The 19,416-nt window shown below is 47.0% G+C and overlaps 1 protein-coding gene across 1 annotated transcript in view; it reads right to left on the bottom strand.

The window, feature by feature from the left end:
• LOC126542176 (corticotropin-releasing factor receptor 1-like) overlaps window positions 1-19,416 on the bottom strand; it is a 318,876-nt gene that overhangs the window by 157,992 nt on the left and 141,468 nt on the right. Inside the window, exon 2 of the mRNA XM_055077310.2 lies at window positions 7,004-7,198. Within this exon, the coding sequence (XP_054933285.2) occupies window positions 7,004-7,198 (195 nt within the window). The remainder of the gene's footprint in view (window positions 1-7,003; window positions 7,199-19,416) is intronic.

Raw genomic sequence — 19,416 nt, forward strand, 5'->3', positions numbered from 1 at the left:
GGCTCTCACGAGAGGCCGTGACGCTGGTACTAGATGCTGAGAAGTGTTTGGTTCCGATAAAATAGTGGACAGGTTTTGTTCCTGCTAATGAAGAGAGAGAGAGAGAAATTGATAAATGAAAGGCAGGGACGGTAACTGCAATACAGTCCGGTTGGCTTCCCTGCACTGGAGGAAGGGAAATCAGGAAAAAACTAAAGGAAGGAGAGAAAATCAAGGGTTGATGCGCACTGTAGTCGCGACGAAATGAAAATTTCCGGCGCTCTGTCAAAGGCGGTCGCTCATTCCGGTTGCCATCAGGAAACGTAGCTGCACTTTTGTGGCCTTCTGCAGCTGTGACATGCAAGACCGCGTTTCTAAAATCTTGCCTGTCCGACAACAAAGGTCTTCCATCTAGATCGTTAGGAGCGGTGCGGTGAGCGAGCACTTCATTTTTGAAGGGCGAACAGTAGCACAGAAGGTGCTCTGCAGTTTCTTCGCGGCCACAGGTGCTGCAGTCATACGTTGATGGAAGTTAACCTGAAGCCTGTAAGATACTGCATATGCGAGACACCGGGACGAGATCGGATCGGATCGAACGGGATGGAATGTAAAGCGATGACATAGTGTATGGAGTGGAACGGGATAACATAGAACATTATACAATAAAAAAACGATAATACTTAACTTCCACGTTACTTTAAGCACTCTGCACAAAACAGTTCAGTGCGCAAACCAGGCCAAAAGGAGTTGAAGGGTGTCCCGACTCAGTATGCTCCGCGTAGGAAGTCACACGTGCTAAAAATAATAATAATAATAATACTGGTTTCACACAATTAACTGAGGCACCACCACCTGGTCTTTGTCGTCGTCATCATTATTATTATCATCATTATCTCTTATGTGCACTGGACGACGAACATTTTTCCGTTTGATCTCTGAATACCCCGGCCTCGTGCTAGCTGATACTCTTCCTTGCCTGGAATTTTCCTAATTCCATCATACCATCTAGTTATATGCGTGACTAAACAGGCCTACACCGCATCAGACTCAACGTCGCCTGCACGAACTACTTCAAATGCAGGATTAAATTGACGGACTCGTCAATGCCCTTTAAACGTAACGGCCCTGAATACCTGCAACATGTTCTGTGCTACTGATACGGCTACGCGTCAGAGAAGACAGTCTTTGAAGGTGGCACTACAGCTGCAGCGGGACTCAAGTTTTTAACTGCGGCACTCGGCCCATGGCAAAGCACCACCTGCGCGCTACGCGGCGCGCTGTTGACGTTATTGTGGGCCACGATCCTTAACGAAACTGTGTAAATATCCCTTTAGTGTATACGCACGTGTGTGTGTGACTGTGTGAGCTGTTAATTGTTTATTTCTGTATATATCGTAATCATCACCCAATACCTGGAGTACCAAGTAGACGAACAGTCAGGCTAACATCTCCAGGATGTCATTAATACGTACCAAGGGAAGAAAAACTGCGTATACCTTCCCTTGGTACCTATTCTGCAATTATACAATAGACCAACGGATATCTGCTCTACGCATTACAAGGCCTGTCCAACTCTATATATTGCTCCTAATATCAAATAGAATATCGGTCATCTCGGTTCGCTCTCTACTCCACAGCGCTATCTTCCTGTCTCTTATCGGTGTGCCTATCATTCTTGCTTCCGTCGTTCGTTGCGCGGTGCTTAAACTTTTCAGACTCCGACTGATGAGACATCTCGAAAGCAGTTTCTAAACCGGCAGATGAGAGTTTCCCCGTGCTACCCCGTATTCACTTTCTCGTGAAGCACGAAGGCAGCTCGACCTCGTCGAAGTCAAGGTCGCACGTCCACTCGAAAGATGAACCGACAGCTTGTATAGCGCACACGTCACGAGCTACTCGGTGTAGGACGCTTCGCCGAGCCAATTTCGTGGCCCGCGATCCCCACGGAGGGAATGGCCAAAGGAGCCGTCATGAGGACTGACCGCTCTGCAGGCCGAATGACCAGCCGAGCGAGAACTGAGATTGATGTACCGCTCTGCGACTGCCAAGAAAGATCTCGCCGACACTTTTTTTTCCCTCGCGGTGCAATGTTACGCCACTCGCTTGTACCGCGTACACACCGGCGCATTCTGGCTCCCTATGTATAGGCTGTCCCCGCCCCCGCGGATATTGCTACCGCTATGGTGACTTCTTCGGATATCTCGAAGCATGCGACGAGCGCTTTTCTAGCTTCATAACCTCAGATTCTTTTGGGAGCTGTTTGTTTCAATCGGTCGTTTATCTGTGAAGCCCACATCATCCTTTGATCTTCGGAAAGACGTGCAACAGGGGGCCGCTTGCATCATGCTCGCGAGATTGGTCATGGGCGCGCTCCTCAACTTTCGGGGCGAACACACGTGTAATGCCGTTATCATTGTCAAAATGAACATCGAAATAACATTTTAAAAAAATTTACTACACCTTTCAACAGGACGTGATTGAGAACTGCTTATTCTTTGAGAATTCAGGCTAGACATCCATTTTAATGAATGTCAACATGGGCATTTGATTGAGAAAAACCAGAAAGAACAAACACCGTGAGAAGAATGCAATCGTAGTGTTCAGCTTTCTTTCACTGCAAGAGCACGCGGGCATGATGTAATTCGTCTATTCATTTCACCACAACACGCAGCATTTACTGGGCAAACTACGGCGCACATGTTCGTTCGTTCGTTCGTTCGTTCGTTCGTTCGTTCGTTCGTTCGTTCGTTCGTTCGTTCGCTCGTTCGCTCGTTCGCTCGTTCGCTCGTTCGTTCGTTTGTTCGTTCGTTCGTTCGTTCGCTCGTTCGTTCGTTCGTTCGTTCGTTCGTTCGTTCGTTCGTTCGTTCGTTCGTTCGTTCGTTCGTTCGTTCGTTCGTTCGTTCGTTCGTTCGTTCGTTCGTTCGTTCGTTCGTTCGTTCGTTCGTTCGTTCGTTCGAAAATACCAGTGGCGATAACTAGCTGGTCTTTCCCAAGCGGCAGAAATTCCGTGGTACCGGTATTTCTCACCTGATTCCGCGGGCTATATTCTGAGCTCGCCCCCACGTCCGTTTTCTTCTTCCGTGCTCTTCCGTGCTTCTCTTCCAATGCACCCACACTAAGACAAAGCGACAAACACACTTCCGTCGCGCAATTTTGTCACGCAGTTATACCTCTAACTGACAATACATCAATGTCACGCACATAAATAGGCGCAAATTATAGGTAGCAACATTAAGCAAATTCTCACAATATGGTATAGCTGCAACGCAAACAGAAGTAGAGAGAGAGAGAGAGAGAGAGAATTTACTGATAGCCGAAGGTGCCAGCCCTGCTTCATGCAGGGCTTGCTATGGGGCTTCCTACCTCAGATTCATAAGACGTATTTCGTGTTCGGTAAATAATTAACATTCAGCTAGCAGTCAAATGTACGCGAGAGTGTGCAACAAAGCTACGAAATTTCGCGCATTTTAGAGACTTTCTTTATTGTTATTTCCACTGCACAGAGGAATACAAGTAAGCAAGGAATTCATCGCAAAACAGCCGTATTTCTCCGGTGTTCTGCACAGTTCGTGCACCACGTGGTATCACAGCAAGGGATCGGTGACACGTTGAATGCATTCAACTACGCCAACACCGAGGAACCGAAAGGTACGAGACTTTGCACTTGGTCGCGTTGTTTTGACATTGCCACTCTTGCTTTCCCACCTCGAGTGCCTGGCTCGAGGTGGATTAGAGCAGCTGTGCTTTTCTAAAAAAGAAGACATAAAATGAAAACACTTGCAGCAAAAGGTGCGGATTAAAACTCCTTAACGAGGGAGGTGCTGTGAGCAAGGATAAGTCACAAAAACTTTCGGGCGCAGTTCCTCGTACACGGCTGAGACTACCACCGGAAGAAGTTGCCGCATATAAAGGTCGCGTGCAATAACGAGACGAGCGTCTGTGAGTGATAGTACCGACAAAACACATCAGGGGCGCAGCTGGGGACTGATGGGCAGGCATTGAAGCTATTCTTTCTCACCCTTACTCGCTCACTAATAACGCGTGGTGCTGTCAGGCATTGCTAGCCTCAGTTGATCTGTGTTGAGCTCGTAAACCTGTTCACGCTTAGAAACGCCTCTCGAATGGTCATCGTTTCTTCTTTCTTCTTTTATGGAACCGTTAGCTTCACCGATTGGTTCGTTAACAAACGCTGACTGTAGAAGTTTATGGCGTGCACATACCAGCCTGAATATACACAAAAATGTATACAATATGCAAGCAAGCAACCTACCGTGAAGGACTACACCATGAACCTCGGGAAGAGGTCGAGAGAGTCACTGGTGGTGTATATGGAGGCACAAGCGAAGCAAAGACAACTAATAAGCGTAACAACGCCTCCCTGCTAACCTCAACATAAATACTATTAATCATGTAAACAGATGAAAACAGTGCAGCACGAGACATGATACATTCTTGTATGCGTGTGTACAGCCCTGCGGACTCGCTAGGAGCCTACATGGCAGATGAGCCGTCACTTCCACAAGGCTGCACGATTTTATCGGGGCCCAGCCAGACCTTGCACCCGTCAGGGCGCTGCTCGCAAGTTGATGAATGCAGGCTATGGTTGACTTCAGGATGCGCGCTAGTCGACCGTATGTAGGAGCGAGCTAATAAAGCTTCGTCGCGATAGCGCGTTGGATAAACACACGACCAAGATCCGAGACGAGGATTCGAACAATCAAGGCTATCAAGGCCTTACTTAACCTCTTGCCGAAGAATAAAAAAGAACGCGCTGAACTACAAGCAAGAAGCATCATGTCGGAGCTGCTGAGTAGCTATTTACACTCAACCATAAAAGAACGTGCGTGACCAGTAGTTGATTATAAGCCCAGGTTATTTATTACGGTTACCATGAAAGACAGTTACGTTAGTGAGAAATTTACGGAAGGTGCTAGGACTTCCACGCGGAAGTAGTTAAGTACGGGTAGAGAGAAGTGCCTCCTGAAAGGAACCAAGAAAACCAAGGCGCTATCTCTGGTAACTGCACGAATGGCTCCCGCGATCAAGGTCATTGACATTTCTCCCGCCGTCGACCAATAGGGCATTGCCGACGCTTTCTTTAGATGATTAAGTACAGTGCGCCTGACGACAACTGTACTAAGGCGACCCGACATCCGAACCAAAAATAAGCCCCAAGAAAATTTATGCCGTTAATTCCTTGCCGACACTTGAAGACTGTGCTGAATAATATGAGGCCCCAGCCGCAGATATGACTCAATAAAGCGGTGGCAATGTCCGCACCTTTGTCGTGCCCAAACGTCGAGCGATTTTTCAACCGACAGGAAGACATCGCATTTGCGCTTAGCCTCTCGTTCTTCTGGCCACTCCAAAAAAAAAAAAAAAAAAATCACGGGCTCATTAACGCCGCGCGAAGCGCACGCCTATTGGTACTCAAGCACGCTCGATATATATGGCTGTAATTCGTTCCTCGGCAAACACGTTGGTCGTTCTATCTTTCTTTCCGCGGAAAAGTGTACCCTGCTGCTACTGTGCTATTGCTTACAGCAACCCCTTGCGTACCGAGAATCATCTGGGGACTAGTACATTTCCTCCAGTGGTTCATTAAATACGCAAATCAAGCAGTGCACCCGGATAAAGATATGCGACCCGTGGCTTCCCGGAGTTCCCGACAGATAAGCTCTCTCTGGCGCTTCTAGTCAGCTAATTAGGCATTTCCGATCGAGAGTCATGCCGATAGGCTCGAGTGCTATATTTTTCTGCATAAATGAGCCTACAAATTATTTTTACTCTTACCACAAACTCTAGCGTCCTCTGAACATATCTTCGACGTAAAAGCACTACACGTCATTATTAAGTCTGAAATGCCTTGCCTAGCATCCCAACCTACGCGACCGTTAGTAATACGGGAGTGGGAGTATATATAACTTTTTTTTCGGAGCTAAGCTTACTTCTTTCCGAAGAAGCACCGCGTGGGTCATATTACATAAAAATCAAGTATCGCTGAGTAGCAGATTCATTTTGGCGGAAACTTCGGTAATAAAGAGTAACAGACGGCTGGAGCAATAGTTGAACAAAAATCTAGGAAACAGACATTTGCTTTATTTCTAGACTATCCTTATCGTCCTTCTTTTCTCTTACCCTTTCCTCGATTCAGGGTAGCAAACCAGAAGCTGTTCTGGCTAACCTGCCTACCTTTCCCACTCCATTTCTCTTTCTCTCTCTCTCCAGGGAACACACAGAATGAAGGCCCTTTCGTTAGGACAACAAAATACCTTAAGATTCGATGGTTAGCCAACACGAACATAAATTAAAGGCCGAGAATAACGAAGCCGAAAGGTACAGATAACGCGCTTGTTGGCGCCCACCATAGGGGTGCTCATCAATTCGTTCACGATACCAAACGCTTACGCTAGAAATGCCGCAGAACACTGATGATCAGTGTTTGCGACAGCACTATATGGTGCGAAAATATGGAATAGTGGGCGTTTTGATGTCACTATATTTCGAATCAGAACGCTTTATCGTACCTGTACATGTTTAATAACAAGCATCTTACTTTATTTATCCGTTCTGCTGTTTGCCTTCAACTTCAAAGCTTTATTAGCTTTTATTTTACATTTAAGCAGTTGTTTACATGTTACTTGATGCACTCGGTGTCATAAATTCTTGTTAATGTGCAGCATAAAAATAGATACTCTGACAGTGCACATTCACTCGCCGTGGGCCATATAATAGGTGAAGCAATAAGAAGAAGAAGAAGAAGTTTATTTCACCACATAAGTACACTAATATATACAAAGCGGTAGGGATGGCAGGATAAAAGCTGCATAACGGCAGCTTGACTAGTCCCACCTCCCAGAGCAAACCAGAATAATAGCTTCGGCTATTAGCGCAGCAGCTTTGTGGTGTACCGACTTTAAGTTTTCAATAAAACGTCTGTCGAAGAATGCGTCTTATCCACGCATCTGTCCAACACTCGAGGTCTTTCGCCGCGAAACAGCGAGTTCGATCGCGCGCGACTCACCGGCTCCCCAGCGGACGTCGTGCTGCGTGTAGTTGAGCCGGCCGAACACTTCCCGGCAGGGCAGCGTGAGGATCTTGCCGGCTTCCACGGGCGGCCAGCAGTGAATCGAGTCCCACACGGGAGGGCAGCGCGGAGCGGACGACGTCACAGCAGCGGAAACACTTGGAGACACCAGCGCCTGGGCACCGGAGGCTCCTGCCAACACCAGAAAGGCGAGCAGACGACATTAGCGCGACGGCATAGTCATTTCACCAGATTGATTGATTGATTGATTGATTGATTGATTGATTGATTGATTGATTGATTGATTGATTGATTGATTGATTGATTGATTGATTGATTGATTGATTGATTGATTGATTGATTGATTACCTTAAGCGGCACTGAGGCTATAAACAATGCCGTAGTGGAGGACTCATGGTCAATTTTGACCACCTGGGATACCTTAATGTCCACATAAGTATACGTATACGAGCGCTTTGGCATTTCCCCTCCATAAATATGTTGTCGCATGGGCCAGGAATGCAACCGGTGACCTCGTACTCAGCAGCCGAACGCCATAGCAACGGCGCCACAGCGACGGTTCGCCAGACAAACCGACGTGGACATGCGCAACCATGACCCAAGTGCTGTACGCTACAAGTACTGCTCCTTCTAAGGTAGGCGTATTTCGCCAACTTTAGTTTTAGCTGCCGCGCTATATCGTGCCGGAACTGCAGTGTGCGGCAATAAATTTTGATCTTCGATGATTGTGCGCATGTATAGGTTTGAATAGCGCAGTGACTCAAGTTTGATTTTATTACGAAACTCACCTCGTTAAGTTGGAATCTTGGTAGATCGATTCCAACTGCACCTTGCTGCTTAGTTTCAAGAAAATAACATCGTACGTGCATACATCATTATCTCCACTGCTCGGTCTTTAAAACTTTTTTTTATTATTCCCAGCTCAAGCACGTCGTACGCGACATATTCAACGAGGCAGGCCGAGCACTGTCCCTCTTGCAAAGGCACTTAGCAGGCCATTTCCGATGAATTAATTTGTGCATGCGCGCGCGCGCGCGCGCGTGTGTTTGTGTGTGTGTGTGTGTGTGTGTGTGTGTGTGTGTGTGTGTGTGTGTGTGTGTGTGTGTGTGTGTGATATATAATATATATATATATATATATATATATATATATATTATATATCACACACACACGCATACTTTGAAGTGCCGCTGAAGTTGCCATTTCCGGCGGCCGCGGCAAACCGCGACCGCTGGACTCGCCGAAGACGAAGCGGACTAAACCCTCCCCTCCCCACCCACCTCCTATTAAGAATCGACGCCATCAGCGTCGCAGCATCACCCCCACTTCCCGCCGCCTCTCACGATCGCCACAAGGGCCTGTAGCACCGGACAAAAGCGTCGAAATATAATAAACGATTTTTTCTCTTCTTTTTCTCTCGATCCAAGTGGTTATGCAATATGCCATGTTCACACACGCTGTACTCAAACTGCCGTTTTCCTCTGACGAATATGTAGAGCTGTTATCAGTGCCGACGCGCTCCGCCCCTAAATCCCACGCATGTCATTAGCTCGCTGCCCTGCAGCCCTCCTGTCCCGCGGGAGACGAGGTTCGAGAGGTTTTCGAGTCGCGGTTCTGTAATTAGGCGGAGTGAACGGCAAGATTTACGGTTGAGCTAGGCTCGCCGAAAGGGCACTGTCCCAAATCTCTGATGAGGGGAGGGGGCGGTTAAGAGAAGAAGGGGAGCCACAAGAACGGTTGCTTAGGCACAGTTGGTTAATGTGCTCTGTTTAATTAGCCAATTGAACGCAGTAATGAGGTGGGCGCATATTGACCGCCTAACCAAGCGACCACGGCGTGTCCGGAGTGTGGTATGCAATGCGCCCTGATTGAGATCGTGCGACGATTCCATTCAGTCTAGACTAAACTACATAATCACATCGGGTTAATGTTATTCTACGATAGCATAATCGCCTTCGACTTAACGGTGGTTCTGCGCGACATTCGCTTACCAGGCCCACGTTCCAACATCATCGTTACTGAAACCAGATATGTAAAAGCCTCCGTCAATGCCTAAACACTTCATTCGGGGTTGACGCCTTCTAAACAGCTTGTCAGATGTCTTCTTGCGTGTTTTATATTTGTTGCTTGTTGGAGACATGGGTATGGCTTCTGTTAGTTCTGCTTTCTGGGTTCTAATTACGCGCGTTTGATTTTTATTATTGCCCAACTACTCCAATGTTCCGCTGATCTTCCCTAAATTATGACTTGTATTTTTTTTTTTGCGAATATCCTGGTGTTCTTCTGCATTTCACCGTGATTTCGAACGTGTCGTTGTTTGGTTATGCGTGATAAGGCTGCCAAATAGAGAGAGAAAGAAAGAAATGCTGATCGAAGAATACGAATCATTGTTTATAGCAAAAGTGAGAAAACTAAGAAGTTCCTATATGCGACCACAGAAATGTGGCACACCTGCAACGTCTGAGCGACGCTAAATCCACGAGACGCTTTTAACGAAGCATAGTTTAGTGAAAATGAGTGCCCTTATTCTAATCTCTCGAAGGTTGGGAGAGAGCTATGGCTTCATAAACGAAGCCAGAAGCGGGCTCGAGAACTAAATGGAAGCAGAGATCAGAATTTCTCGCAAGCCAGGTCAAGAGTAAACTATTGCAATGCTGTCGCACCAAGTACCTCTTACCGTGGCAGTATTCGCATCATTCGGTTTTTTTTTTTTTTTGTGCAGAAGGGTTAGAAGGTGGAGGGAGGGAGGGGACTTTTTATTTAGGCTTCCAATGGCGTGACAGTAGAATTGGAATAACGAAAGTAGTGGTGTACTTTTAACAGTGCGCCTCGGTGAGCTGCTCTAAGCTTAGGAAAGTGATGCCAGACAAGGGGAAGAAATAATGTGCGCAGGCAGTCGCGAAGGGAACTTTATGGATGTGTACAGACGTCCCAAGCCGCCACCTTTCCATCAGTCGCGAGTCCAGAACGCCCTAGCGCGTAGAAATCCTATCACAGCCCTCCTCGCCTCGCTGGCGTGCCTATAGATTTTTTTATGTGGCATTCAAGATAGCGTCCCTCGAGAAAGACCCATTTTCAGGAAGGAAATGAAAAAAAAAAGAGGAAAGCGCGCAACCTACGCAGACGCGGGCATTTGAGCTGGACGACGAATAGTATTCCTTGCAGTCTCTCGGACGGACCGTTTGTCACGATTCTGCCTCGATTCACGAACATTGAGAAGCGTGAAAATTATCACACTGTGCCTGCACTGGTAGAAGCATGAGCCGGAGAAACACGCTGTCGCTGTTTTCTTAGACGGACGGGCCGAATTTCAGTACGAGTTCATACCTGTAAGACCGATAATTATAGATAGGGGGTGTGTATAAACGAAAATGGGCGAGGAGAAATAGCGAGAGAGATATAATGGCAGCTACGCAAAGGGAAAAAAGAAACAGTGAGAAATGTGGACCAGAAAGCGAACTCCTGAAACAAAAGTCCACGGGAGCAACATCCGAAGACGGACATTAAGAAGGAGAGGAAGAGCTTAGGTGGCAGCGAAATAACGCCAACTATAGCGTTCACGTGCATTCCCAAGGGAAGCCTTACTCCGGAAAGTGGCGACAATAATTTCCTCGTCCGCGCCTAGTGCTGTGCTCACCATCCCAATCATCGCCGCCTCGCTTTGCGACCACAAAGACAACGTCAAAGTAACAATAGAAATGCAAGTGCATCGAGACCGCGTGAGCAAAATAAATAAATAAATAAATAAATAAATAAAATCATAGAAGGAACAAAAAGAGAAAGCGACATAGCGACCGGGCCGCTCTCTTTCCTCGTTTTGCTTCTTCTCGATCGCGCCTCTAGCCTTTGTGTCTGCGGCGCTAACGATTGCTCGCTGCAGCGGAAGGCGGCGCTGCGCACAAAGCCTGCGACGGGGCGCCACGGCGGCGGCTCGGCACACAGTGGCCCGTTAAGAGATCGCTCGGCCCTCCGCGCCACGTTGACTGGGCCCCACATACACGGTTCCGTGCAGCCGTGCAGGAATGACAACTCCCACTTGACCTAGCAAAAAAAAAAAAAATGCATGGCGGAAGAGCGGCATTGTTGGAGGCACGCCCAGCTCCAAGTGTCCGCAAGCTCGCTTTCTTCGCGCATCGAAACAAGAACTACTGCGGAAAAGCGCGTAGTTTTGTTCGACCCTAACCTAACGTCCCGTGTCCGATCGCTGCTGTAGACGATATTCGCAGACCGCTCGGGCACACACTGGTTGAAAGACTGTGATCGCTAAGAAATGTATTGAGGAAAAAGAATAGTATGGTTGGGTTGTTTCGCGGTGCACCAGCGGCTCCTTGAAGCGTTTAAGTTCGTCGCTTCAAGGATAAAAAGTAAAGCTCACTGAGAGACAAATAAGGACCATTAGCTAGCTGATAGGTTTAACAACAGAGTTTTTGAGGTAGTTGTCGAAGAATGGAGTTTCGAGGTTGCGAAAAGGCGAGAAGCCGGTATGGTACAATATATATATATATATATATATATATATATATATATATATCTTCATCTGTTACGACAGAAATGTCCCAATTTCACGTTTATCAAGGAACACGTGTATTATGTCGGCGAATTAGGGACGTAAGCGCATTGAACTGATGTTTAACGTGAGGACCCAGGCGCGCCATTGTCGCCTGAAAAGTAGCAGAAAACTGCTATTGTACAGAAAGAAAGCGCTCTTTCTTTCCCTCTGTTTAGTTGCTTCTTCTTCGTTCTCTCTTTCGTTATTTTTTTTTTTAGTCCCGAGCTTGCCCATTAGAGCTAGCTGTCGAAGGCAAAGCACCAGCTTTCATTGTTGCGTGCAACGAATAACCCGCAGCTGTGTGGCAAATGCCTTTCTAAAGAAAGGGACCTTATTGTTCGCGTGAAAGCGATGGAAGGTCGCGCCTCCAACACATCATGCAACAGCTCCTTCACCATGTTGGCCAAAGCACCTCCTCAACCCCGTCACCCACTATAGCTCTTTGCACCGATTCGATCACGGCCTTTTGAGTTTTCTTTTTTGCATATCTTTGTGTCCTTACAGAAAAGCAGTGCTCGTTAGCACCTGCAGGTATCGGAGCTCATAATGAACAGCGTCAGCAAGGGATAAGAACGAAGAGCAAATAAAAAAATTAGTGGTTTAAAAGTGGGGAGACAGATACTACCCTGTTTTCTTTCATTCATTTCTTTCCTGTCTTTTTAAGTGCGAAAGAAGAAGAAAGGGCGAGCGATTTAAGAGACCGAACAAAGCCAGACGTTGTTTTGTGCAACTTTCGGTTGTTCGACACGTGTGTCTAAATTTAGGCTTCCAATTCGTTTCTCCCACAGGGCCTCCTGTCCAGCAATTTAATGCCTTTATCAAACTCCGCCGTCCCTCACTAAGGCATGCAAGCTAGACATCATCGACCATCATTCTCACGAGTATATTTAGCGACTTGCGAAATTGTTCGCGTGTATATAAACGTCACTGCGCTTCGTTCTTCGTCTGCGTTCAGAGATGCTTCTATCTGTCTTCCTTGCGTGGCGATGAAGCGATGTACTGCCAAAGTGGTCAATTCAAAGCTCGCTTTGGCTGCGAAAAACATGTTCTACCAACAGTTCGCGTGATTTAAGATATTAGACTTACCGTATAGTTCTGTTAGTTCCGAAATGGAATGGTTAGGTTAGGCTTATCTTAAAGTTCTTGCGTCAAGTAATAATACTGCATTCGTTGATGAAATGTGTTTTGCAAAGGTACGCGATGGTTCTGGTCACGAAATGTTTCTTTCTTTTTTTTCTCGCGTGACATTATGTCAAGCAGAATTTCTCTTTCCCGCATCTTCCTACACCTTAAACCTCCTACGCCACATGCACACAATATAGTCAGCCGGGCGCTCATCGGAATAATGCTTCCACGTTTCCCTTTATTATTTTTTTTCTCATTGTTGTTTGCTCGTCAGCGAAGTTTTGCAGCTGAAGAATAGTTTGTCCCGGTCAGACGATTTAAGGGGGACCATGACCTGAACAGGAAAGAAGCTGTGCAAACTGAGCTAAACAAAAAGTTAGTAGTTTAGACTTCAATGGCGAATGAATCGACCACTCAAAGCGTACAAACATTGAACAGTCAGTTGCATTTACCTGCATGACCTTAAACATGGAAGACAGAATAGAGGACACGAGCCGCGCTGACAAAACATTTGACTAGCTCGGATTAGAAGATTCTGATTTTCGCTCATAACGACTATCCGTCTGTTTTTTAACTGAAAATTATTTTTTCCTCGTTATTATTTCCTCACAATCTCCTTCATCCGCCTTTTCCATTCTTTCTTTCTTTCTTTCTTAATTGAACGTACTTAATGACCAGTCGCGCTTAACCAGCCGCGCAGCGCCACAGCGCAATGCCTTTGGCGACGTGCTGCTCAGATTCGAAATCTTTTCTTTTTCTTTCTTTCTTTCTTTCTTTCTTTCTTTCTTTCGTTCTTTCCTTCCTTCGTTCTTTCTTTCTTTCTTTCTTTCTTTCTTTCTTTCTTTCTTTCTTTCTATGTTGCGTTCTTCAGCTTACCTACTTTCTAATCGCCGCTTTCACTTCAAAGCAAAATATCACATTTTCAGGCCCTGGAAGATGGTTCTGCAACTTCTCATGATCACGCTACTTGTGCCCACACCGTAACAGCAGCATGATAACAAATTAACAAAGAAACTATTCTTGCCATCACAACTACCGTGAATACGTTTTCTTCTCTTTCTTTTCTATTTTTTTTTCTGTTGTCATCCCAAATCCCATTTGCGTGCTCAATCATCTGCCCACAAAGCGCAAGTTTGCCCTGCATAACAGACGCTGAAGTGTGCAAAGCCCTGAATCCCTTTCCTAAGCCATGTTTGAGGTTTTACTAGCTGGTTTCGTCGCCCCTTAATCACATATCAAAACTGCCACGACGAAGCGGGATAAAGTGATGGAGGCGTTTCGCACATAATTCTGTTCGCCAACACCGTCCACGGAACGCAGCTTTAGCGCCACTCACTGCTTGGCTGAGCGTGCCCTCGTTTAGCTATACACATATAGCAAATTAAACAACAAAAGTACGCTAAATCAGTTAGGGAGTGGCGCTAAAAGGCATACTTATACTGCACCGGAGTAAGGGAAAGTGGGATAGGAAGAGTTGAAGAGGGTGACGGGAGAGGGAGGAAAGTGGCACGGGCTGCAAAATGCAGACCCCTACCTGTCCCTGCAAAAATTACAAATTAAATCCTGGCACCGCTAATCAGTACATCGCATCCAGGCCAGTAAAAGACGGCTGAACATTGGTAATGAAAACGACGTTAGCCTATGTTTATTTCTCTCATTGAAACACGCTCCGTTCATCGCAGGGATCACGTGGTTCTGGCAAGCTCGTTCGCTATTCCTCGCAGACGAATCGACGCGCAAGCGCTACTTCGATCGCTCTCCATTCAACCCGTCAACACCCTCCTCCGCCAAACGGACATCAAGCCGATTAATGAGTGAAACAGAGGCACGCACACAGCGACAAGTGACCACGACATAACTTTTGCCGGCACCCTTCAGAGCGCCATGCCACTGCTCTTTGTGTTAATATTTGATTCTTAATTCTCAAACAACTTAAATTACATTTACAACTTTCCAAACAGATTTTCTATACTATATAGGGAACTTGCACAACGGCATGAATGATTAAATGTACAAATCATGGCCGTTCGGCAAATGTACATACGTCAGTAGGGCTCGGCAGTATCTATTTATTCGTATCTGTTCATCCCTGGCGCGCTATAAGGATGGGACGGAAGACGTATTGTTTAAAAATAAGAACTCGTCGAAGAAGACGTCCACTCTGTATAGCGCCGGCTGATTGAGCACTTGCAGATAGGAGCGAAAGAAAAAGACTCAAAAATAACATAATTCTGACATCGTAACAGATGCGATAAATTACTTTTTTTATTTCTTTGCTTACTCGCTCTCGTTATTTACACTGCCGCACTCTACAGCTCGGAACAGGTATCTGTTGCTACCCCTGCGATCTCGGATCTATGCATTTTTACGACCCTCAACGCCTTCCTCGCTGCTGCATCAAGAGAGCACGAGTGAAGACTCCGCACGTAGAAAAAAAGGAAAGAAGAAAATGCGCCGGTATCCGATAGGTTTGGACGGGCCAGACCTATCGGCACGTGTGGCCGTTACGCAGGGTGGCCGGCACAAGTACGAGGCACGCCGTTTGCGGACGCGGGAGTGCCACGTATTATGCGTCCCCGAAATAAAGGCGCGTGCTCACCGGCGCTGGCGACGCCCTCTATATTCTCAAAACGCATCACTGATGCAGAAACCGACGAAAGAGATCGTAACACCTATACCTTATGCGGTGTCTGAGAGAACAGTGGCTCCTCTCTTTTTCTCCGTTCCTCCCCCCCCCCCCTTTTTTTTACGATCTTTTTGTACTCCAACTATCTTTTACTCACTCGCGGGCTCGCTCGTTCTCGGTCACTCGGTTACGGAGACTTCCTCCAGCATTTCTATCTCGGTTCACAAATTTTGTAGGGCTTTCGCGTGGCTGGTCGATGACTCGAGAAAAGAAATGACTTGAAAGGGGGCGAATTCGCGGCAGGCGTACGAAAAAGGCTGCATTCAGAGCAGAACACCAGCAAACAGCACAGGCGGAATGAAGTGTGCACTGCGGAAACAGAACGTGTAGAAGATCGAGAAGCGAAATAAGAACCTGCTGATCTGCATTGAATGGAGCGGCGCCTGAATGTGATGGCGTCGATATACGGAATCGATCGAGGTCGAGCAATCGACGCGCGCGAGCGACCGCAGAACCCAGAGAAGGAGAACCAACTTCATCATTTATTTGATGCACGCGTATAAACGCAATCGGGGTATGTGCGTGTGCGTGTTTTATTAGTGCCCTCTTTGCACCACGGTGCACCTACGCACATTTTCTCAGGACTCACCCCCGTCTGACTCGTCTTTCGTTCCCGAAAGGCTCCCGCAGGCACACATCTACCAATGCCCACTTCGTTCGATGCGTTGGCTCTCACACGCACCCCAACGCACTCCAACTTTCATTTCTGTACGGTGTTTTCTTTGCACATGCAATGTGTACGTCTGTTTGGAATAAAAGAAGAAAACGACCACAGCCGTGTTTTCTTTTTGGCCTTCTTCGCACACGGGGTAGGTAGGCAGCGAGAATTCATCGAACACATTGAGAAGTCTCGACTCTCCGGAGACGAATACCCAACGAAGTATGAGGAAGAAAAAAAAACACGAGAGGCAGACAGGCCAACTGTAAAACGAAAGTATCGCGATTTTTTTTTTTTTTTTAAGTGACGAGAAAGTACATTTCAGCGTTCATTATAGCACGCATGGCGCACAACCTGAGACGACTGGATCCACGGAAGGGAGAGAAGAGAGAGAGAGAGAGAGAGAGGCCGAAAGCGTTTCTTTAGTAACAAGCAACAGGCCCGCTAATGAGCCTGTTCCTTTGACGCTCCTGCTCCTTGCGACGGTACAAGCGCGAACACGAAAAACACATTTACGGCAGCAAGAGCCTAGCTTGGCAAAATAAAGCCGGGGAGATTTCTTTATGGCAACCCGCGCTGGAATGAAGATAAATTTTGCCATGAGTGAGCCAATGTCGTTTATTATTTGACGATATGAGTGCACTTCATTCTCTCATATATACTAATGTCATAGCTTGCTCATTAAAACGAAGCTCTTGCCTACTCTCCCGGGATTGCTGTCGCCTCTGCTGCTGGGTCGGTCAGTATGTCGGCAGATTTGCGAATATACCGGGTGTTTCAGCGAACATGCTCAAAAGTTTTTTTTAAATTCCTTGTGGCAGATAGCACCATTCTAGTCCATGAGCTCGACACCTCAAAGAGGCGGACATTACTCGCACAAAAATTTAGATCCATAATCGACAAATTAGGAAAAACTCACTAATTAATTTTTTGACTAGGGCCTTATGCCACATATTGCAATTTAGGGAAAAGACGGGGAATGCGGGAGATGTAAATTGAAGACTATGAGCAAAACGTGAACAAGGTGAATGTAGGAGCCAACGTTTCGACAAGTGGACTTGTCTTCTTCAAGGTGACGTACGCTTTCCTCGCCACAGTATATATAGGTGGGGTTCTTCTAAAGAGGAGAGGGTGTGAGGCGGGAGGGTGCGGAAACGAGGGAAGGTGTGTTAGCGTGTCGAATTGAGAGTAAAGGAACGCTGTGCACAAGATCAACGCCAGGGCCACCCCCCTCCCCCCCACCCCGGTCTGTCAACGCAGGCGTGTTAACCGGCGTGTCAAGGGCGTCTGACACGCCAGCTGAAAAAAAAAAAAGAATGGAAAGGAAAAAAAAGGGGGGGGGGGATACGCCTAGAAATCAAACTAAGTGTTGTTGCCTATAGCTATAAGTTTAGCATAGCGAATAGATTCTAAAGCTCCCTTTGAAACGTTTATGCCTATTTGTTGCAATGTCTTGAACTTATGGATAAGGTATGATTCTCTGTATTTTCTTTCTCGTTCAGAACGGAAATTTGACTGTAAGATGGAGAGTTTAAGTTCATCAAAGTTATGACCTGGTTGGTTGAAATGCTCGGCGACGGCTTTGGGAAGCTTTTTTGGCTGTGTCCGCGCGATGTCCGTTTAATCTGACGTTCATTGATTGTCCTGTTTCACTGATATATTGTCTGGCCCTGGCTTTGACCTTGTGCACAGCGTTCCTTTACTCTCAGTTCGACACGCTAACACACCTTCCCTCGTTTCCGCACCCTCCCGCCTCACACCCTCTCCTCTTTAGAAGAACCCCACCTGTGGCGAGGAAAGCGTACGTCGCCTTGAAGAAGACAAGTCCACTTGTCGAAACGTTGGCTCCTGCATTCACCTTGTTCACGTTTTGCTCATATATGAATTTACAAATTCTAGCGTATGAGACTGCAAGGTATATCCACTTAAAAATAATTGTGTGAATGACACCTTTTGCGAGATATGGGCCGCGAAACTTGCGGTAGAAATGCACTATCGTTCGACTTGCTTTCCTAACAAAACTGCGTTTTACGCATTGAAATGCACAAGTAACTAGAACGCCATTGCATTTCTGTGCACTGGGACCTGATGGCATTACTAATAAAATGCTTCGCAACCTAGATGAGGATTCTATACTAGCCCTCACAGCTTATTTTAACGCATACTGGGAAACTGGAAACCTCCCCTCACAATGGAAAGAAGCCAAAATTATTACGATTCCCAAACCCGGGAAGCGCCTCCTACTCGAAAACCTCCGCCCTATCTCCCTCACTTCATGTGTCGGAAAGGTCCTCGAACACGTCATCATCACACGCTTACACAGACATATGAACGACAACGATCTCGTCCCCAATACCATGGTTGGCTTCCGCCCGAAACTTTCTGCTCAAGATATCATGATTCAGCTCAAGCACCAAATTATCGATGGCGACAAAAGCTCCAGGCTGGACACCAGAGAAATCTTGGGGCTAGACCTAACCAAGGCCTTCGATAACGTCACGCATGAGGCCATACTGGACCAACTGGCACAACTCCAGGTTGGACATAGAACATATAACTACGTGAAGAATTTTCTTACAGGTCGCACCGCCACCATTACCATCGGAGGGTTTCGCCAATTATTCACTTCGGCAGCAAAGGCACGCCGCAAGGATCGGTTCTATCCCCTTTTCTGTTTAACGTGGCCTTGCTCGGACTACCGCCTGCATTAGCTAGCATCCCCAACCTCAAGCATAGCCTCTACGCAGACGATATAACCCTGTGGGTCACCGGGGGCAGCGACGGGGACATCCAAGACACGCTGCAGCAAGCCATCAACGAGGTCGTTGCATACGTAGAACCGCGCGGCCTGTCGTGCTCCCCACAGAAATCGGAGCTCCTTCTGTACAAGCCTAATTGGGGAGGTCGACGTCCAGACCCTCACCCGCCCGAGATAGAACTCCACGTGCACCAGCAACGCATACCTACAGTACCTAGCATTCGTATCCTTGGCTTACGCATCCAACAAAACGGCAGAAACACGGAGATACTCAAGCAATTAGATAATCATGTACACCAAACCACTCGCCTCATTGCACGCATCGGAAATCGACATCACGGCATGAAAGAAAGCAACCTTATACGCCTGGTAACCGCCTACGCCCTGAGCAGGATCACCTATGTCGCCCCGTACCTTAGCCTCAATGCAGCTGACAAGCACAAGCTCAATACCATGATCAAGAGGGCCTATAAACAAGCCCTACAGCTTCCCATCACCACCTCTAACGAGAAACTGGACGCCCTCGGCATTCATAACACCATAGACGAGCTTATTGAAGCGCAGCGTATTGGCCAATACGAACGACTCGCCAATTCCACCACGGGCAGGCACA

The sequence above is a fragment of the Dermacentor andersoni genome, chromosome 2, assembly GCF_023375885.2.
Source record: "Dermacentor andersoni chromosome 2, qqDerAnde1_hic_scaffold, whole genome shotgun sequence".
Lineage (NCBI taxonomy): Eukaryota > Metazoa > Arthropoda > Arachnida > Ixodida > Ixodidae > Dermacentor > Dermacentor andersoni.